Source organism: Phyllobates terribilis, unplaced genomic scaffold, assembly GCF_046119375.1.
Source record: "Phyllobates terribilis strain yellow unplaced genomic scaffold, ASM4611937v1 Scaffold_11__3_contigs__length_659146591, whole genome shotgun sequence".
In the NCBI taxonomy this organism is placed as follows: Eukaryota; Metazoa; Chordata; class Amphibia; order Anura; family Dendrobatidae; genus Phyllobates; species Phyllobates terribilis.
In genome coordinates, this window is record NW_027362771.1 from 566,250,630 (window position 1) to 566,273,711 (window position 23,082).

The 23,082-nt window shown below is 48.3% G+C and overlaps 1 protein-coding gene across 1 annotated transcript in view; it reads left to right on the forward strand.

Annotated features, from left to right (window-relative positions):
- Positions 1-7,040: 7,040 nt before the first annotated feature.
- The window catches only part of SHFL (shiftless antiviral inhibitor of ribosomal frameshifting), a 43,463-nt gene continuing 27,421 nt past the window's right edge, over positions 7,041-23,082 (forward strand). The window contains exon 1 of the mRNA XM_073654129.1: positions 7,041-7,206. Within this exon, the coding sequence (XP_073510230.1) occupies positions 7,060-7,206 (147 nt within the window). The 5' untranslated portion in view covers positions 7,041-7,059. The remainder of the gene's footprint in view (positions 7,207-23,082) is intronic.

Consider the following 23,082-nt stretch of genomic DNA (forward strand, 5'->3'; position numbering starts at 1 on the left):
TGGAACAGCGCCCACACCGCTGGAACAGCATCAGCACTGCTGAAACAGCGACGGTAAAACTGGGACAGCGCTGACACAGCTAGAACAGCGCTGACACAGCTGGAACAGTGTTGATACCGCTGGAACAGCACTGACACCGCTGGAACAGCGACCGTACAGCTGGAACAGCGTCGACACCAGAGGTTGAGCTTAGGTGTTACTTTAAGGGGGGGGGATTCAGAATGGTTTGGTTGTCTGAGTAGTGGACAACCCCTATAAGGGCCCCATACACATTAGATGCCTGTCACGGCTCTCCCCGATTATAAAGTGGTGACCTACCCTAGTGATGTGTGGGGGTACAGTGATACCTCGGTAATATATGACTAGGCAGGAATCGCCCGCGACCCTATTCTGATGTGTCGTAGACAGGAGGTGTTACATGAGGTTCACGATACAATAAAAATATGCAAAAGTTCAGCGTGTCTGAAATCCGCCCCCAAAGGAGGAAACAAGCTCAGATGCTGCACCACACACCGCCATCTCCTCCGCAGCGCTATAAAACGCTGCTGCTGTGACCCTCACCCATCCCACAGGACTATTCAGCCTAGATTTATCCAAATATCACTACACATAGATGCAAATCATTTATGGATGTCTGTCTTGTCCACCGTGCTTTACACTGCAGGTCTGTTTTTCTTGCCATAGCATTGTCAGAGACTCTATAGTCACTGCCTTGCTAGGTGAATTCTATGAGAACTGACTCGCCCCCTGGGCCGTGGGGCACTCGGATCCGGGCAATGGGGGAACGATGGGAGTAGTAGTGGCGGCCCGGTTCCGTGGCTCAGGGTGGTCAGGCCAGTGGTAGTCCGTTATGTGCTGATGTTTATGTCCGACTACGCCACCCATGGATTTGCGGTCATTAGGTACTGCCGCTGCAAGGCAGACCGCTGGGGCTGATGATGTGTGCAGCTGGGATGGTGTGACTCCCCACGGGAAGAGTGCGGCCCCAGGGCAGTGTAGTGGATGGTGGGAGTGATGGTAGTGAGAGTCCCAGTGCTGATAGTGCTGGAGGAGCAAGGAGCACACAGACAACAGGTTGCAGTCCAGGGTCTTTACTGAACAGGTAAACTGACCCATAAACAGTCCCAGCTAGGAGGGGGACCTGGATGTCTGAGAGCAACGGGGAAATTGGCCCTGGTCAGGGTGAGGGTGTAGGCCTACCGTGCTTTCTGCGCTCCTTCTGACTATCTCCTCCTGATAGGATAACAGCCCACGTTTCCAAGCTTTCCGTGTATTCTCGCCTGTATGGTCTGCGACGTGGGTTCCTTTCTGCTCCCAGCCTTGTACGGCTTTACTGGTCCCTTCGGTTGTGGCAGGGCCTCCAGGCTTCTTAGGCCAAGGAAAGTACAGTCCCTTGCGGACTGGTTCTCTGCTGGAGGATGTAGAATCCTTCCAGCCTCAGACACCAAAGTCTGGTAAAGTAAGTCCGTGATCTGCCAAGACAGGCTCTCTTCGCCTCTTGTCTCTGGCTTGTGGCTCTCTCCTACTGCCACACTTCCTCTTAGGTGCAATCAACTTTCTGTCCCTGCTCCACTCTGGGACACGTCTCAAAGCTGAGACAGGCCATCAAGTTCTCCCTAACCCTGCCCCCAGTACCAGCTTTTATAGGGGCAGCCTGCTCCCCCTACTGGCCTGAGACAGGAGGCATTGCATGCTAATGTTCCCCTGACCAGAGAACCTCCCCCTTGCTCTCAGACACAGCTTTAGGCTAAGTGCCCACGTTGCGGACCTGAAGCATATTTTTTACGCTTCTCCCTGGCGGGAAAATCGCATGCGGATATTACATGCGGTTTTCCCGCCAGGTAGAAGCGTTTGTGAGGAGTCTTTGCAGCGTCTTTGCATGCATTTCCGCATGCGCGTTATCAAGCACTTCTCCAAGTGATTTAAGCATCACTTGGAAAAGTGCTTTGACAACTTGTTCACACTATATAAATCCATGCAACCGGCATATATAGTGTGACCAAGTAATAGTTAAAAAAAAGAATCAGAATGGTAAAAAATAAAAAAATAAACTTTATACTCACCTTCTGATGCATTCTCTGCCCCGTCCGGAGTCTTGAGCGGCTCACGCTGTTGTGTGCAGGACCTGCGGTGACGTCATTGAGTCATGTGGTGGGTCACATGACTTAATGACGTGGCAGGTCCTTCAGACAACAGCGCGACGGAGGGAAAACATCAGAAGATAAGTATAAACTTTTTTTTTTCTTTTTTTTACAGGTTCTTTGGTACCAAGGTCTGGAGGAGAGTCTCCTCTCCTCCAGACCTGGGTACCATCCGCACATTGATTCCGCTGCGCTTCCGCAAAATTAATGAACATGCTGCGGATTTTTGACCGCAGCATATACGCTGCGGAAAAATCCGCAGCATGGGCATTGACATTGCGGAATGCCATTGGGGACCATGGGGTGCGGATATACATGCGTTTTAGAAGCGTTTACGCTGCGGAAATTCCGCAGCATATACGCTTGAAAAACGCTACGTGGGCACACAGCCTTAATTACACTTGTGGCATCCAGGCCAGGGTGACACAGAACCACTTATCATTTCTTTTGAAGATGTCAGAGACTCAAGCAGTTGCTCCGTCTACTACTGTCCACCATGCTTTATACTACACCTCTGCTTTTTTGTTCTTAGCTACGCTTCATCAAGGTGCAGCTATAATTTGTTTACTCTACTTTGACGTTATTTTGTATTAGGCTCTTGGAGTTTTTGAAGACATTAGAAGCTCAGGGTGTTGCTCTATTCTTTGTCCACCATGCTTAACACTGCAGCTCTGCTTTATTACTATCAATATGAACAGCGACTCCAGCTTCATTGTATTATTTATAGAAGATGTCAGTGGCCGAGGCTATTACTCTCTGCCTTGCTGTCTTCCATACTTTACACTGCAGCTGTTTTTAGCTTTTCGTCAGCTATGGTCAATGTATAAATCTTGAAGACGTCTTAAGCTCACTAATACAGTATGTCATAGGGTCACTGAGGCTCTGGCTGTTACTCCTTGCCTGCTCTGTCCTCCATGCTTTACACAGAATCTCTGCTTCAGCTAAGATATGATCTATGACCCAAATTTAGCATTTTTCTTTACTAGAGTTGACAAAAGCCACAAATAGTTATGGATGTCAGATGCGCAGACTGTTGCAACTTGTTTTTTTTTTTCATTGTCCCCCATGCTTTACACTGCACCTTTGCTTCTTCCCATTGGTCGCATGTATAAACAAATGTTCCCCATGAAGTCAGTGCCTATATTTCAGCAGAATGATGTTGTCTCCAAAATGTCACTTCTTTGCATTTTTTGGCAGCCGCCCCTCTTGTATTTTCTCTCGCCCCCTCCCCCCTTTCTGGACTTTAACACTTCTCAGATTTGGGAGGATGATAAAGTGGAGTTTCATATTTGTAGAGTCAAAGGTGAGGCCAAGCTGGGATGTCACCACATAGGGGTGCACAGAAGACCCTCCACAAAACACCTATCTCCTCCCAGCAAAGAGGGAGATAATGATCCTACCATAACCCGCCAAAATAATACTGCCATATTGTGCCCATGATAGTGATAATATAATACCGCTATACAGCACTCACGTAATACAACGGCAGGCGCTATAACATCCACTACATAGAGCAGTAGAATGGGCTACAGATTGCTCTGTGGCTTTTATGGGCATCAAACTGGTAATTTTTCCGGAGCCTCCATTTCTTAGGCAAACTTAAGTCCCCCCATTTTGTTTTGCACTATATGGAGGTATTTTTTATGAACTTGAGGAATATAGAAACTATATGGCAGTATTTACTGGATAGTTCAAATCATTTAGGCACTATATGACGGTATTATGTAGGTTGTATATGGTAAGAATATCTTGCCACTATATGACGGTATTAAGTAGCATGTATGTAGTTTTATTAATTTAGCAGTATATAGCAGTATTATGCAGACTGTACATGGCAGTATTACCATGGCACTATATATATATTTTTTATTTATTTTACTCACTTATATAGCGGCATTAATTCCACAGTGCCTTACAGACATTATCAGCATTGTCCCCATTGGGGCTCACAATCTATCAGTATGTCTGTAGTGTGGGGGAGGGAACCGGAGAACCCGGAGGAAACCCACGAAAACACAGGGAGAACATACAAACTCCTTATGGCAGTTGTATACAGACTGTATATGGCAGTATTATGATGGCACTATATGGCAGTTCTATACAGACGGTATATGGCAGTATCATTATGGCACTATATGGCAGTTCTATACAGACTGTAGATGTCACTATTATTATGCCACTATATGGCAGTTCTATACAGACGGTATATGGCAGTATCATTATGGCACTATATGGTAGTTCTATACAGACTGTAGATGTCACTATTATTATGCCACTATATGGCAGTTCTATACAGACTGTGTATGGCAGTATTATTATGGCACTATATGGCAGTTCTATACAGACTGTGTATGGCAGTATTATTATGGCACTATATGGCAGTTCTATACAGACAGTGTATGGCAGTATTATTATGGCACTATATGGCAGTTCTATACAGACTGTATATGGCAGTATTATTATGGCACTATATGACAGTTCTATACAGACTGTATATGGCAGTATTATTATGGCACTATATGGCAGTTCTATACAGACTGTATATGGCAGTATTATCATGGCACTATATGGCAGTTGTATACAGAATGTATATGGCAGTATTATTATGGCACTATATGGCAGCATTATGCAGACTGTATATGGCAGCATTATCATGGCACTATATGACAGTTCTATACAGACTGTGTATGGCAGTATTATTACGGCACTATATGGCAGTTCTATACAGACTGTGTATGGCAGTATTATTATGGCACTATATGGCAGTATTATGGCACTATATGGCAGTTCTACACAGACTGTATATGGCAGTATTATAATGGCACTATATGGCAGTTCTATAAAGACTATACATGGCAGTATTATTATGGAACTATATGGCAGTTGTATACAGACTGTATATGGTAGTATTATTATGGCACTATTTGGCAGTTCTATACAGACTGTGTATGGCAGTATTATTACGGCACTATATGGCAGGTCTATACAGACTGTGTATGGCAGTATTATTATGGCACTATATGGCAGTTCTATACAGACTGTATATGGCAGTATTATTATGACACTATATGGCAGTTCTATACAGACTGTATATGGCAGTATTATCATGGCACTATATGGCAGTTGTATACAGACTGTGTATGGCAGTATTATTATGGCACTATATGGCAGCATTATCATGGCACTATATGGCAGTTCTATGCAGACTGTATATGGCAGTATTATTATGGCACTATATGGCAGTTCTATACAGACTGTGTATGGCAGTATTATTATGGCACTATATGGCAGTTCTATACAGACTGTATATGGCAGTATTATTATGGCACTATATGGCAGTTCTATGCAGACTGTATATGGCAGTATTATTATGGCACTATATGGCAGTTCTATACAGACTGTATATGGCAGTATTATTATGGCACTATATGGCAGTTGTATACAGACTGTGTATGGCAGTATTATTACGGCACTATATGGCAGCATTATCATGGCACTATATGGCAGTTCTATGCAGACTGTATATGGCAGTATTATTATGGCACTATATGGCAGTTCTATACAGATTGTGTACGGCAGTATTATTATGGCACTATATGGCAGTTCTATACAGACTGTATATGGCAGCATTATTATGGCACTATATGGCAGTTCTATACAGACTGTATATGGCAGTATTATTATGGCACTATATGGCAGTTGTATACAGACTGTATATGGCAGTATTATTATGGCACTATATGGCAGTTCTATACAGACAGTATATGGCAGTATTATTATGGAATTATATGGCAGTATTATGCAGACTGTATATGGCAGTTCTATACAGACTGTATATGGCAGTATTATTACGGCACTATATGGCAGTTCTATACAGACTGTGTACAGCAGTATTATTATGGCACTATATGGCAGTTCTATACAGACTGTATATGGCAGTATTATTATGGCACTATATGGCAGTTGTATACAGACTGTATATGGCAGTATTATTATGGCACTATATAGCAGTTCTATACAGACAGTATATGGCAGTATTATTATGGAACTATATGGCAGTATTATGCAGACGGTATATGGCAGTTCTATACAGACTCTATATGGCAGTATTTTTATGGCACTATATGGCAGTTCTATACAGACTGTATATGGCAGTATTTTTATGGCACTATATGACATTTCTATACACATTGCATATGGCAGTATAATCAGGGAACATATAGGATTTTGGGATTACTCCGCTTGTCACCCTGGACCTCATTGTCTATATACCGCCCTTTCGGCAGGTGTTGGGGTCCGGCAGCAGTTCCCCACCTTACATATGCAGACAGGGGGCGCTCTCCTGCTCCATCCACTTATCAGCTCTATATTTACAGCAGGAGGTCCTGCACAGCGCCGCTCTCATACATGTGGCAGTGTTAGGTACTACAGCTCGGGTCTCGCAGCACCAGTACAGACAGGGTCACCAGAACCCAACAACTGCTTACTGGTGGCCTCTTCTAATTAACTCCTTATCGCCTGCTGCACTGCTGGGAGTTGTAGTACCACACTATAGTAAAGCACCTGGCATTGTGTAGCTATACAACTACAATATCCAGTCTTTTCGGAACTACAAGAACCAGCATTCCTTACCATGGCTTGCTTGCTGGGACTTTTAGTTCTCCAACCATAACGCAACATCTGCTGTAGAACTACAAGAACCAGCACCGTCTACTACTGCCCGAGTCATGCTGGGATTACAACTGTTCTGTGGTAGAACTACAGGCACCAGCAATGCTGTCCCCTCCTGCCGGCTGGGAGTTGTAGTCCACGGCTGTTCTGCTGTAGAACTGTACAGGTCCAGTACACGCCCCCTCTGGCCCGCTGGCAGTTGTAGTGCAGCTGCTCTCGCAGTCACATGACCAGGCTGTGTACAGTAATGATAACAGTCCGCAGTCTCCTCCTCCCCGGGCGGACCCGGAACCCCGAGCAGCGGAGACCGGAGACAGGCGGCAGCGGAGACCGGAGACAGGCGGCAGCGGAGCCACCCGGGACCATGCAGAGCAACCCCGCGGAGGAGCTGGAGGCGAGTGCGGCACTGCGATGTGTGGTGTGAACTGGCTCCTGTGCATCGTGTCCTGTGTACTGTGTCCTGTGCTCTGCATGTTGTAGTCTCTGCATTGTGTCCTGTGCAATACGTTCTGCGCCCTGAGGTCAGTGCTCTGCATTCTGTGGTCTGTGCTCTGCATTCTGCACCCTGTGGTCTGTGCTCTGCATTTGCACTCTGAGGTCTGTGCTCTGCATTCTATGTTCTGCACCCTGTGGTCTGTGCTCTGCATTCTGTGTTCTGCACCCTGTGGTCTGTGCTCTGCATTCTGCATCCTGTGGTCTGTGCTCTGCATTCTGCACCCTGAGGTCTGTGCTCTGCATTCTGCACCCTGAGGTCTGTATTCTGTGTTCTGCACCCTGTGGTCTGTGCTCTGCATTCTGTGTTCTGCACCCTGTGGTCTGTGCTCTGCATTCTGCATCCTGTGGTCTGTGCTCTGCATTCTGCACCCTGAGGTCTGTGCTCTGCATTCTGCACCCTGAGGTCTGTGCTCTGCATTCTGCACCCTGAGGTCTGTATTCTGTGTTCTGCACCCTGTGGTCTGTGCTCTGTATTCTGTGTTCTGCACCCTGAGGTCTGTGCTCTGCATTCTGCACCCTGTGGTCTGTGCTCTGCATTCTGCACCCCGAGGTCTGTGCTCTGCATTTGCACTCTGAGGTCTGTGCTCTGCATTCTATGTTCTGCACCCTGTGGTCTGTGCTCTGTATTCTGTGTTCTGCACCCTGAGGTCTGTGCTCTGCATTCTGCACCCTGTGGTCTGTGCTCTGCATTCTGCACCCTGAGGTCTGTGCTCTGCATTCTGAGGTCTGTGCTCTGCATTCTGCACCCTGTGGTCTGTGCTCTGCATTCTGCACCCCGAGGTCTGTGCTCTGCATTTGCACTCTGAGGTCTGTGCTCTGCATTCTGCATCCTGTGGTCTGTGCTCTGCATTCTGCACCCTGAGGTCTGTGCTCTGCATTCTGCACCCTGAGGTCTATATTCTGTGTTCTGCACCCTGTGGTCTGTGCTCTGTATTCTGTGTTCTGCACCCTGAGGTCTGTGCTCTGCATTCTGCACCCTGTGGTCTGTGCTCTGCATTCTGCACCCTGAGGTCTGTGCTCTGCATTCTGCGGTCTGTGCTCTGTATTCTGTATTCTGCACCCTGTGGTCTGTGCTCTGTATTCTGTGTTCTGCACCCTGTGGTCTGTGCTCTGCATTCTGCACCCTGAGGTCTGTGCTCTGTATTCTGTGTTCTGCACCCTGAGGTCTGTGCTCTGCATTTTGTGTTCTGCACCTTGAGGTCTGTGCTCTGCATTTTGTGTTCTGCACCTTGAGGTCTGTGCTCTGCATTCTGCACTCTGAGGTCTGTGCTCTGCATTCTGCACCCAGTAGTCTGTGCTCTGCATTCTGCACCAGGTGGTCTGTGCTCTGCATTCTGTGTTCTGCACCCTGAGGTCTGTGCTCTGCATTCTATGTTCTGCACCCTGAGGTCTGTGCTCTGCATTTTGTGTTCTGCACCCTGAGGTCTGTGCTCTGTTGTGTGCTGTGTTTCATGCTGTGTTTTGTACTGTGTTCTGTTCTGTGTTCTGTGTCGTGATCCGTTCTGTGTTGTGTGCTATGTGCTGTGTTCTTTGCTGTGTTCCCTGCTGTGTTCTATGCTGTGTTCCGTGCTATGTTCTGTGCTGTGTTCTGTGCTGTGCTATGTTCCGTGCTGTGTTCCTTGCTGTGTTCTGTCGTGCTGTGTTCTGTGCTGTGTTCCGTGCTGTGTTCCTTGCTGTGTTCTGTGCTGTGTTCTGTTCCGTGCTGTGTTCTGTGCTGTGTTCTGTTCCGTGCTGTGTTCTGTGATGTGTTCCGTTCTGTGCTGTGTTCTGTGCTGTGTTCCATGCTGTGTTCCGTGCTGTGTTCCTTGCTGTGTTCTGTCGTGCTGTGTTCTGTGCTGTGCTGTGTTCCATGCTGTGTTCCGTGCTGTGTTCCGTGCTGTGTTCCTTGCTGTGTTCTGTGCTGTGTTCTGTTCCGTGCTGTGTTCTGTGCTGCATTCCGTGCTGTGTTCTGTGCTGTGCTGTGTTCCGTGCTATGTTCTGTGCTGTGCCGTGTTCCCTGCTGTGTTCTATGCTGTGTTCCCTGCTGTGTTCTGTGCTGTGTTCCGTGCTATGTTCTGTGCTGTGTTCCGTGCTGTGTTCTGTGCTGTGCTGTGTTCTGTCGTGCTGTGTTCCTTGCTGTGTTCTGTCGTGCTGTGTTCTGTGCTGTGTTCCGTGCTGTGTTCCTTGCTGTGTTCTGTGCTGTGTTCTGTTCCGTGCTGTGTTCTGTGCTGTGTTCTGTTCCATGCTGTGTTCTGTGCTGTGTTCTGTGCTGTGTTCCATGCTGTGTTCCGTGCTGTGTTCCTTGCTGTGTTCTGTCGTGCTGTGTTCTGTGCTGTGTTCCATGCTGTGTTCCGTGCTGTGTTCCTTGCTGTGTTCTGTGCTGTGTTCTGTTCCGTGCTGTGTTCTGTGCTGCATTCCGTGCTGTGTTCTGTGCTGTGCTGTGTTCTGTGCTGTGCTGTGTTACATTCTGTGTTCCATTCTGTGTTCCGTGCTGTGTTCTGTGCTGTGTTCTGTTCCGTGCTGTGTTCTGTGCTGTGTTCTGTGCTGTGTTCCGTGCTGTGTTCTGTGCTGTGTTCCGTGCTGTGTTCTGTTCCGTGTTCTGTTCCGTGCTGTGTTCCGTGCTGCGTTCTGTTCCGTGCTGTGTTCCGTGCTGTGTTCTGTGCTGTGTTCTGTCCCGTGCTGTGTTCCGTGCTGTGTTCCGTGCTGTGTTCTGTGTTGTGTTCTGTTCCGTGCTGTGTTCTGTGCTGTGTTGTGTTCCATTCTGTGTTCCGTGCTGTGTTCTGTGCTGTGTTCTGTTCCGTGCTGTGTTCTGTGCTGTGTTCCGTGCTGTGTTGCTTGCTTTGTTCTGTGCTGTGTTCTGTTCCGTGCTGTGTTCTGTTCCGTGCTGTGTTCCGTGCTGTGTTCTGTGCTGTGTTCTGTCCTGTGCTGTGTTCTGTGCTGTGTTCCGTGCTGTGTTCTGTTCCGTGCTGTGTTCCGTGCTGTGTTCTGTGCTGTGTTCCGTGCTGTGTTCTGTGCTGTGTTCCGTGCTGTGTTCTGTGCTGTATTCCGTGCTGTGTTCTGTGCTGTGTTCCGTGCTGTGTTCTGTTCCGTGCTATGTTCTGTGCTGTGTTCCGTGCTGTGTTCTGTCCCGTGCTGTGTTCTGTGCTGTGTTCTGTCCCGTGCTGTGTTCAGTGCTGTGTTCTGTGCTGTGTTCTGTTCCGTGCTGTGTTCCGTGCTGTGTTCTGTGCTGTGTTCCGTGCTGTGTTCCGTGCTGTGTTCTGTGCTGTGTTCCGTGCTGTGTTCTGTGCTGTATTCCGTGCTGTGTTCCGTGCTGTGTTCTGTTCCGTGCTATGTTCTGTGCTGTGTTCCGTGCTGTGTTCTGTGCTGTGTTCCGTGCTGTGTTCCGTGCTGTGTTCCGTGCTGTGTTCTGTGCTGTGTTCCGTGCTGTGCTGTGCTGTGTTCTGTGCTGTGTTCCGTGCTGTGCTGTGTTCTGTTCCGTGCTGTGTTCTGTGCTGTGTTCCGTGCTGTGTTCCGTGCTGTGTTCCGTGCTGTGTTCTGTGCTGTGTTCTGTGCTGTGTTCCGTGCTGTGCTGTGTTCTGTGCTGTGCTGTGTTCCGTGCTGTGCTGTGTTCTGTGCTGTGTTCCGTGCTGTGTTCCGTGCTGTGTTCCGTGCTGTGTTCTGTGCTGTGTTCTGTGCTGTGTTCCGTGCTGTGCTGTGTTCTGTGCTGTGTTCTGTGCTGTGTTCCGTGCTGTGCTGTGTTCTGTGCTGTGTTCTGTGCTGTGCTGTGTTCTGTGCTGTGTTCCGTGCTGTGCTGTGTTCTGTGCTGTGTTCTGTGCTGTGCTGTGTGCTTTATTCTGCCCTTCTCTCCGTTATGTTTTACATTCTCTGTAGCATTTTTTTGCTTCTTCTGTGCTGTGTGCTCTTCCTTCTTGTGCGGTGTGTTTGTGATCTATGGTCTATATTTTGCTCTGTACCCAGCACCCTTTGCCCTGTTTTCTGTCTTGTTTATTCTGTACGTTGTGTTTTGTGCTCCTCGCTCTCTGTCCTGTCCTCGGAGCTGTGCTCCATACTCTGCATTCTGTGCTTTCTGCTCTGGATTTCTGGTTCTGTGCCCGGCATTTTGTGCTCTGTGTTCTGGATCTTGTTTTATGTTCTGTATTTTACATTTAGGCTATGTGCCCACGATGCAGAAATGCTCCGGATTTTTTTTGAGTGTTTCTGCATCTCCCTGGCAGAAAAAACGCATGCGGATTGTACATGCGGATTGTACATGCGGATTGTACATGCGTATTGTACATGCGGACTGTACATGCGGATTGTACATGCGGATTGTACATGTGGATTGTACATGCGGATTGTACATGCGTTTTTCCTGCCAGGGACATGCGGATGTGAAGCGTTTTTCACTTGCATTTCCGCGTGCAGGTTGTCAAGCGCTTTCCAAGCGATTTTAGCATCACTTGGAAAGTGCTTGTCATCTTGGTCACACTATATAAATCCATGCAACCGGCATGGATTTATATAGTGTGACCGAAAGAATGGTAAAAAATAAATATATTCTTACCTTTTGGTGGCCCCGGTGTCCTTATCCGATCCGTCCTGGCTCGCCGGCAGCTCGCGGTGGTCTAAAAGGACCTGCCATGACGTCATTTAGTCATGTGACAGGTCACGCGACCGCCGGCAGCTCGCGGTGGTCTAAAAGGACCTGCCATGACGTCATTTAGTCATGTGACAGGTCACGCGTCGCATGACCTGTCACATGACTAAATGACGTCATGGCAGGTCCTTTTAGACCACCGCGAGCTGCCGACGAGCCAGGACGGATCGCTGAGGAGACCGGGGGCCATCAGAAGGTAAGTATAATGTATATTGTTTATTTTATTCTTTTTTTTTTTACAGGAACTATGGTACCTGGGTCTGGATGAGAGTCTCCTCTCCTCCACACCCGGGTACCATCCGCACATTGAACCGCATGGAATCCGCATGTGCACATGTAGTTATGCGGATATTAAGCGATTCAATGCAAGTCAATGGCGGCGAAAACGCCGCGATTCCGCAAAATAATTGGTAGTGCTGCGGATTTTTCCGCAATGATAATCCGCAGCGGAAAGCATTGGGGAACATGGGGCACGTATTACCAAGCATTTTTTAAGCGTTTCTGCAGCAGAATTGCCGCTGCGGAAACGCTAAAAAAACGCATCGTGGGCACACAGCCTTATATTGTCTGGTGCATTGTGGTCTTCTCCTTTTCCTTGTGCCCTATATAATGTCCTTCAGTGTGTGTGTAGTATAACCGGCTCACTGTAGCTGGACACCACGAGGTCGGTCTCCGGTTGTTTAAGTGGAGTTTTTCAGATGGATTTTGATGTAGAAATCGCTTCAAAACCCACATAAAAAATAACTCCAATGTGAACATACTCTTATGATTGACCCACTTTTGGTAGATACAAACCACTAACACCCTACACAAGCTGCCTTTTTTGTAGATGTTCTGACCCAGTCCTCTACATCACAATTTTTTTTCTGGTCAAACTCGCTTGGACCCTTACTCACACCAATTTTTTCCGCTTACAACAAATCATCTTTAAAGGTGGACCCATCACCAGGTCAAAAGTGACCACTTTTTGCTCTTATTTTAGTCCCGCTTCTCCCCTGAATATTCATTTTTTTTTTATTTTTTTAAATCTGCCATACAGTTGCAGAGATATGGACCTTTTTATTTAGGGCAGGGATGTCAAATTCAAACACACAGAGGGCCAAAATAAAAAACCTGGACAAAGTCGTGGGCCAACCAGTATACAGTATAATGGCCCCACATAGTCCTCCATACAGTATAATGGGCCCCACATAGTCCTCCATACAGAATAATGGGTCCCACATAATCCTCCATACAGAATAATGGGCCCCACATAGTCCTCCATACAGTATAATGAGGACCACATAGTCCTCCATACTGAATAATAGCCCCACATAGTCCTCCATACAGAATAATGGGCCCCACATAGTCCTCCATACAGAATAATGGGCCCCACATAGTCCTCTATACAGATTAATGGGTCCACATAGTCCTCCATACAGAATAAGGAGCCCCACATAGTCCTCCATACAAAATAATGGGCCCCACATAGTCCTCTATACAGAATAATGGGTCCACATAGTCCTCCATACAGAATAAGGGGCCCCACATAGTCCTCCATACAGAATAATGGGCCCCACATAGTCCTCCATACAGAATAATGGGCACCACACAGTCCTCCATACAGAATAATGGCCCCACATAGTCCTCCCTACAGAATAATGGGTCGCACATAGTCCTCCATATAGTATAATGGGCCCTACATAGTCCTCCATACAGAATAATAGGCCCAACATAGTCCTCCATACAGAATAATGGGCCCCACATAGTCCTCCATACAGAATAATGGGCCCCACATCGTCCTCCATACAGTATAATGGGCCCCATATAGTCCTCCATATAGTATAATGGGCCCCACATAGTCCTCCATACAGTATAATGGCCCCACATAATCCTCCACACAGAATAATGGGCCCCACATAGTTCTCAATACAGTATAATGGGCCCCATATACTCCTCCATACAGAATAATGGGCCCCACATAGTCCTCCATACAGAATAATGGGCCCCACATCGTCCTCCATACAGTATAATGGGCCCCATATAGTCCTCCATATAGTATAATGGGCCCCACATAGTCCTCCATACAGTATAATGGCCCCACATAATCCTCCATACAGAATAATGGGCCCCACATAGTTCTCAATACAGTATAATGGGCGCCATATACTCATCCATACAGAATAATGGGCCCCACATAGTCCTCCATACAGAATAATGGGCCCCACATCGTCCTCCATACAGTATAATGGGCCCCATATAGTCCTCCATATAGTATAATGGGCCCCACATAGTCCTCCATACAGAATAATGGGCCCCACATAGTCCTCCATATAGAATAATGGGTCCCACATAATCCTCCATACAGAATAATGGGCCCCACATGGTCCTCCATACAGTATAATGGCTCCACATAGTCCTCCATACAGAATAATCAGCCGCACATAGTCCTGCATACAGAATAATGGGCCCCACATAGTCCTCCATACAGAATAATGGGCACCACATAGTCCTCCATGCAGTATAATGGCCCCTCATAGTCCTCCATACAGTATAATGGGTCCACATAGTCCTCCATACAGTATAATGGGCCCCACATAGTCCTCCATACAGTATAATGGCCCCTCATAGTCCTCCATACAGTATAATGGGCCCCACATAGTCCTCCATACAGTATAATGGCCCCTCATAGTCCTCCATACAGTATAATGGGTCCACATAGTCCTCCATACAGTATAATGGGCCCCACATAGTCCTCCATACAGTATAATGGCCCCTCATAGTCCTCCATACAGTATAATGGGCCCCACATAGTCCTCCATACAGTATAATGGCCCCTCATAGTCCTCCATACAGTATAATGGGCCCCACATAGGGGTGGCGGTTCTGGTGTCGCATGCCAAATATAACCACTCTGTGGGCCAGAGTTTGACATGTATGATTTAGTGTTAATTTTTATGGTCTTTTACAAAGGGGTGTGGCTTAAAGGGTAGTTATGCAGAGCAGCCTAAAGGCACGCCCCAGAGGGTCCGTGCCCACTTTAGGCCTCGGGAAAGGTCGTCTTTACTTGCTGCTGAAAGGATAATTACATTTTCTATACAGTATTAAAGGGGCTATAATGTGCTACTGATCAATGGGGGTCCTGAGATGCCCACACATTTGTAGGCACGCACTCTCCGAGCTATGTACGGGCTCCATAGGAACTCTTTGGGTCAGGACACTTCTCTCAGAGCAATGTACAAACCCATACATTTATATTGAGCCGGTACACCGCCAATGCAGGGGCTGCGCACTTCAGACTATATTCAGGAATAGAAAATGGTGGTGTGTTTTGATAAAAGGGGGAGTCCCGCTAATTTATTTGAGGGTTGGTTGAGGTCCCAGTGGTAATTTTCGATGCTGTGTCACATAAAATGATTTATTTTGAAGGAAGTAGGTTTATCATTCGGCATCGGACTCGTCTATGGCAGCGCGTTACCCTGGGTTGGTCAGTTTTCGTGATGCTGACACGAGACATCTACCTTTTTGATGTATGAGGTGAAAAGTGAAAAGTTGCCCCCTTCTCCCCTAATATTTACACCTTGGGGTACATTTCTATGTCAGAAGCAAACAGAAGTGAATTAGTTGTACATAAATCGTATTCATGGGCTGTAGAATAAAATTCTCCTCCTAAAGTACAAAATCTAATTGTTTCACCTCAGGTTGCTCTATTTCAAAGGGTAAGATCTGAGGAAAAGGGCCGTATCATGGGAAAAATGTGCCTTTTGTCGAGTGATTTTCTCATCTAAGGCTTCAGCGCATAGTCAGGGACGGGTGTGTGGTTAGGGGCTGGTGTGTAGCCAGGGACAGGTGTGTAGTCAGAGGCTGGTGCATAGTCAGGGGCTGGTGCATAGCCAGGGACAGGTGTGTAGTCAGAGGCTGGTGCATAGTCAGAGGCTGGTGCATAGTCAGGGGCTGGTGCATAGTCAGGGGCTGGTGCATAGTCAGGGGCTGGTGCATAGTCAGGGGCTGGTGCATAGTCAGAGGCTGGTGCATAGTCAGGGGCTGGTGTGTAGCCAGGGACAGGTGTGTAGTCAGAGGCTGGTGCATAGTCAGGGGCTGGTGCATAGCCAGGGACAGGTGTGTAGTCAGAGGCTGGTGCATAGTCAGAGGCTGGTGCATAGTCAGGGGCTGGTGCATAGTCAGGGGCTGGTGCATAGTCAGGGGCTGGTGCATAGTCAGAGGCTGGTGCATAGTCAGGGGCTGGTGTGTAGCCAGGGACAGGTGTGTAGTCAGAGGCTGGTGCATAGTCAGGGGCTGGTGCATAGTCAGAGGCTGGTGCATAGTCAGGGGCTGGTGCATAGTCAGAGGCTGGTGCATAGTCAGGGGCTGGTGCATAGTCAGAGGCTGATGTGAAGTCAAAGGCTGGTGAGTAGTCAGGGACAGGTGTGTAGTCAGAGGCTGGTGCGTAGTCAGGGGCTGGTGCGTAGTCAGGGGCTGGTGCGTAGTCAGGGGCTGGTGCGTAGTCAGGGGCTGGTGTGTAGTCAGGGGCTGGTGTGTAGTCAGGGACAGGTGTGTAGATGGGCTGATCCGTAATCAGGGGATGGTGCGTAGTCAGAGGCCGGTGCGTAGTCAGAGGCTGGTGCTTAGGGGAAGATGCGTAGTCAGGGGCTGGTGCGTAGTCATGGGATGGTGCGTATTTAGAGGCTGGTGCGTAGTCAGGAACAGGTGTGTAGACGGGCTGATGCGTAGTCAGGGGATGGTGCATAGTCAGAGGCTGGTACGTAGTCAGAGGCTGGTGCTTAGTCAGGGACAGGTGTGTAGTCAGAGGCTGGTGTGTAGTTAGGGGCTGGTGTGTAGTTAGGGGCTGGTGCGTAGTCAGGGGCTGGTGCGTAGTCAGAGGCTGGTGCGTAGTCAGAGGTTGGTGCGTAGTCAGGGACAGGTGTGTAGTCAGAGGCTGGTGCGTAGTCAGGGGCTGGTGCGTAGTCAAGGGCTGGTGCGTAGTCGGGCTGGTGTTTAGTCAGGGACAGGTGTGTAGACGGGCTGATCCGTAGTCAGGGGATGGTGCTTAGTCAGAGGCTGGTGTGTAGTCAGGGGATGGTGCATAGTCAGGGGCTGGTGCGTAGTCAGGGACAGGTGTGTAGACGGGCTGATCCGTAGTCAGGGGATGGTGCTTAGTCAGAGGCTGGTGCGTAGTCAGGGGATGGTGCGTAGTCAGAGGCTGGTGCGTAGTCAGGAGATGGTGTGTAGTCAGGAGATGGTGCATAGTCAGAGGCTGGTGCGTAGTCAGAGGCTGGTGCGTAGTCAGAGGCTGTTGCGTAGTCAGGGACAGGTGTGTAGACGGGCTTGTGCGTAGTCAGGGGATGGTGCGTAGTCAGAAGCTGGTGTGTAGTCAGGGACAGGTGTGTAGACGGACTGGTGTGTAGTCGGGGGATGGTGCGTAGTCAGAGGCTGGTGCGTAGTCAGAGGCTGGTGCGTAGTCAGGGACAGGTGTGTAGTCAGAGGCTGGTGCATAGTCAGGGGCTGGTGCATAGTCAGGGGCTGGTGCGTAGTCAGAGGCTGGTGCGTAGTAAGAGGTTGGTGCTTAGTCAGGGACAGGTGTGTAGTCAGAGGCTGGTGTGTAGTTAGGGGCTGGTGCATAGTCGGGATGGTGCAGGTGTGTATACGGGCTGATCCGTAGTCAGGGGATGGTGCTTAGTCGGGGGATGGTGCGTAGTCAGAGGCTGGTGCGTAGTCAGTGACAGGTGTGTAGACGGGCTGATCCGTAGTCAGGGGATGGTGCTTAGTCAGAGGCTGGTGCGTAGTCAGGGGATGGTGCGTAGTCAGGAGATGGTGTGTAGTCAGGAGATGGTGCATAGTCAGAGGCTGGTGCGTAGTCAGAGGCTGGTGCATAGTCAGGGACAGGTGTGTAGACGGGCTTGTGCGTAGTCAGGGGATGGTACGTAGTCAGAAGCTGGTGTGTAGTCAGGGACAGGTGTGTAGACGGACTGGTGTGTAGTCGGGGGATGGTGTGTAGTCAGAGGCTGGTGCATAGTCAGAGGCTGGTGCGTAGTCAGGGACAGGTGTGTAGTCAGGGGCTGGTGCATAGTCAGGGGCTGGTGCGTAGTCAGAGGCTGGTGCGTAGTAAGAGGTTGGTGCTTAGTCAGGGACAGGTGTGTAGTCAGAGGCTGGTTTGTAGTTAGAGGCTGGTGTGTAGTTAGGGGCTGGTGCGTAGTCGGGATGGTGCAGGTGTGTATACGGGCTGATCCGTAGTCAGGGGATGGTGCTTAGTCAGAGGCTGCTGCGTAGTCGGGGGATGGTGCGTAGTCAGAGGCTGCTGCGTAGTCAGGACAGGTGTGTAGATGGGCTTGTGCGTAGTTAGGGGAGGATGCGTATTCAGAAGCTGGTGTGTAGTCAGGGACAGGTGTGTAGACTGGCTGGTGCGTAGTCAGGGGATGGTGCGTAGTCAGGGGATGGTGCGTAGTCAGGGACAGGTGCGTAGTCAGGGACAGGTGCGTAGTCAGGGGATGGTGCGTAGTCAGGGGATGGTGCGTGGTCAGAGACTGGTGCGTAGTCAGGGGATGGTGCGTAGTCAGAGGCTGGTGCGTAGTCAGGGGATGGTGCGTAGTCAGAGGCTGGTGCGTAGTCAGAGGCTGGTGCGTAGTCAGGGGATGGTGCGTACTAATGGGATGGAGCATAGTCAGGGTCTGGTGCGTAGCCTGGGAATGGTGCGTAGTCAGGAGCTGGTGTGTAGTCAGGGACAGGTGTGTAGTCAGGGACAGGTGCGTAGTCAGGGGATGGGGTGTAGTCAGGGGATAGTGCGTAGTCATGGTCTGGTGCGTAGTCAGGGGCTGGTGTGTTGTCGGGCTGGTGGGTAGTCAGGGGCTGGTGCATAGTCAGGGGCTGGTGCGTAGTCAGGGGCTGGTATGTAGTCAGGGACAGGTGTGGTCAGGGTCTGGTGTGTAGTCAGGGTCTGATGTGTAGTCAGGGACTGGTGTGTAGTCAGGGATGGGGGCGTAGTCAGGGACGGGGGCGTAGTCAGGGTCTGGTGCATAGTCAGGGACTGGTGTGTAGTCAGGGACTGGTGTGTAGTCAGGATCTGGTGTGTAGTAAGAGACTGGTGTGTAGTCAGGGACGGGGGCGTAGTCAGGGTCTGGTGCGTAGTTAGGGGCAGGTGTTTAGTCAGGGACAGGTGTGTAGTCAGGGACAGGTGCTTAGTCATAGACAGGCGTTTAGTCAGTGGTGGGCGTGTAGTCCGGGACGGGTGCATAGTTATGGACTGGTGCGTAGTCCGGGACGGGTGTGTAGTCAGGGACTATCAGGGACTGGTGAATAGTCAGGGACATGTGTGTAGTCAGGGACATGTGCGTAGTCAGGGGTGGGCGTTTAGTCCGGGACGGGTGCATAGTCATGGACTGGTGTGTAGTCAGGGGTTAATGTATAGTCTTGGACTGGTACATAGTCAAGGACAGGTGCGTGGTCAGGGGCTGGTGCGTAGTCAGGGGCTGGTGCATAGTCAGGGGCTGGTGCATAGTCGGGGGCTGGTGCTTTCAGGGACAGATGCGTAGTCGGGCTGGTGCATAGTCGGGTTGGTGTGCTCAGGGACGCGTAGTCAGGGGCTGGTGCATAGTCAGGGACTGATGCGTAGTCAGTGGCTGATGCATAGTCGGGCTGGTGCGGTTATGGACAGGTGCGTAGTCAGGGGCTGGTGCATAGTCAGGGGCTGGTGCATTCAGGGACAGGTGCGTAGTCGGACTGGTGCATAGTCAGGGGTTGGTGTGCTCAGGGACGCGTAGTCAGGGGCTGGTGCATAGTCAGGGGCTGGTGCATAGTCAGGGACTGATGCGTAGTCAGGGGCTGGTGCATTGTTAGGGACTGATGCTTAGTCAGGGGCTGGTGCGTAGTCAGGTACAGGTGTGTATTCAGGGGCTGGTGCATAGTCAGGGATAGGTGTGTAGTCAGGGGTTGGAGCATAGTCAGGGATAGGTGTGTAGTCAGGGATGAAGGCATAAAGTCACTAACACTCACAGGGTCAGTCGAAGATTAACTTACTTTTGGGTCACTTATATATGTTTCTTTTTCCCATATTTATTTTATTTATTTATTTTACTCACTTATATAGCGCCATTAATTCCACAGCGCCTTACAGACATTATCACTGTCCCCATTGGGGCTCACAATCTAGATTCCCTATCAGTATGTCTTTGGAGTGTGGGAGGAAACCGGAGAACCCGGAGGAAACCCACGGAAACACGGGGACAACATACAAACTCCTTGCAGATGTTGTCCCATACACACATAGACTCACACTCATCATGCTGGACCTGCCTCTCAGTTAGTACTTCAGGGAGACTGTGATCTATGGTGAATTTGTAGTATATGCTCCCTTTTTAGCCCTTAACACACCCCCATTAGACTCCAAGGTGAATTCAGATTCAGACCCCTAAATAAATTCAAACCTCCAGGCAAAACTTTGGGGTAAATACAGATACCAGACTCCAAAACAAGTTCATACCCCCTGAAATTATCTTCAAAACCCAAAATAAATACAGTCCACAGTTTATTTATATAAATCTTAGAGTACGATTAGAACCCTGGTTTCCCTCCCAAAAAATTTTCCCCATAATAAAAACACAAGATAAGACGAGATGCCAGGTAAACACAAACACCAGACTAGATCCCAGATAAATAGACTCCAGATCAAATCCCAGATAAATATATACCAGATCCTAGATAAATCCCATACCAGATCCTAGATAAATGCAAACCCCAGACCAGATCCCAAATAAATACAGACACTAGTCAAGAGCCCAGATAAATGCCGACCTCAGATCACTGATGAATACAGACATCAGGCCAGATCCCAGTTGAATACAGACCCTAGACCATGGCCCACATAAAATAAAAATCCCAGACCATACCCTAAATAAATACAGACCCCCAGACCAGATCCTACATAAATTCAAACCCCACCAGATCCCAGATAAACACAGACCAAAGACCAGTTCCCAGATAAGTACAAATCCCCAGACCAGATCCTAGATGAATGCAAACCTTAGATCAGATTCCAGATAAACATGGATCCAAGATAAATACAGACCCAATATCAGATGCCACATAAATACCGACCCAAGATTAGATCCCAGATAAATACAGACCCCAGAACAAATCAAAAATTAATACAGACCCCTGATCAAATCCAAGAATAAGACGAACCTCAGACTAGATCCCAGAAAAGTGCAGACCCCAGACCAAATTCCTGTTAAATGCAAACCCCTGACCAGATCCCAGATAAACACAGACCTAGACCATATCCCAGATAAATCCCAGATAAATGCAGAATAGGTACAGCCACCAAATTAGACCTTAAGAAAAATTGAAAATGGATAAATAGCATTGCCTCCATCAAAAATGGTGTTGGTTATGGAATTTCCTTAATTCGGGAACTTGCACTATTCATTTGCTTGTTGGAGCCCACCCTGAATTGGTGTTGCAGCTTTCTAGGAAAGGCAAGCTTACTGGGATTGAGCAGATTGAGCCTTGTTGTGTAACCGAAGAAGTGAAGTGACGTAGTATAAGGAGAACAAGCCGAGGAGAGTGAAATCCTATCTAATCCTAAGATATTATAAGAGCTATTGTCATCTCTTTTAAAGGATCATGAAAGTTCTTCTTACATGATCTTGATATTTACCATACCCAATGTTAGTCTGATACTTCATCAAGTGGAAATACAAAGACACCTGCGCACATCTAAGGTCTCCGCAGGGCAGGAGAGCACAGTCGTGGCATTGACTTCAGCAGTTATGTCTCTTTCCCACGTGATCGGATGATACTGAATCTTCTGTGAAGACCCAATGAGCTCCAACTAAGTAAGAAACATAGTCTTAGACCAAAGCTGGCATATAAGACAATTGTAAGGTGGCGACTGAGTATATATGAATGTTGGCATGTGTTCTAGGCTAGAGACCTTGATCCTACTAGCTTGAAAGTAGCATCAATGGAGACATATTTGAAAGAATCATGGTGACAAATGCCAAGTGGTAGCGGTATTGCTCTGCTCAAAGTCCGGTTTAGACTTTAGAATTCTAGTTACACGCAGCTGCCATTTTGACGTCTTATGTAGCTCCAAAACCACCAGCGCGTGGGCTACTTTAGGTAGTAATTTCTATACACTACATCATGGTCCTGGACCATGTTGATGCATGAACTCTTCTACAGTGATACCTCTTTAGATGCTTACACACTTTCGATAGTTTGGCCAAAATATGTTCTTTCCAACCTCTGGCAGTGACTTATTGCCTGGAAGCTTTGAACATTGACATGATACTTCTTTACCCCAACATCTAACACCCCATACACATTTAATACTCATGGTCCTCACAAAATTTTCTTCTATTGTGTGTGGGCACACTTTCAGATGACCACCCAAAACTCATATGAAAAGTGGTTCTTCTCGTTGATGGTGGTCTTCTTGAGAAGTTTTTATGAAGAGAGTTTACCACACTTGTCTTCTGTCAGCTGATTTGAATGAATCATGGACTTAGCTGCTCACATTTTTAAAGAGAAGTTCTGATTTTAAGAAAGTTCATGACAACATAATTCATGCCAACTTGGAGGAAGGAACAAAGAACCCATGATCTTGTCCATGCTCTTTACATTATTTAGATGCTCAATAGTTGGTGGATAGTTGACTGCCCAAAGGCCAAAATCTTATCAGTTATGTATGGCGATGCACGGGGTGATAGATGGTAGAACATCACATGGCATCCTGGGGTACTGTCTTAGTCCTAATGTAGGCTCAGGTGATTGGTCTCCATTCCGGGAATATTGTCTATAACCCAATGCCTCAAGGATTTGCATGGTATGTTGGTGTTGCAGGAGTTCCTACAGTGTCCTTTGTTGGGCACCGGTCCTGGGTCACCTGTTTCTCCAGAATTCAGCTCTGCACAGGATGTTTACGATATTAATGGTGAATGGATAATTCCGGCTGATGCAATATGTGCACTGTGTGGCATTATGTTTGTGTTTTGCATGCCAATTTTAAGTGTACAGCGTGCCAGGATGCCACATGATTGCTCAGAATTACCTTTAATTTGCCTTGTAGCTTCAGGACATTGGCTTGAATCACGTTGTGGGTTCCTGTGAATGGAAACTGCATGTTCTCTATGTGGTTTCATAGTGACATCCAAGTTTCATGGTAAATCCTAGGTTATTTTGTCCGGA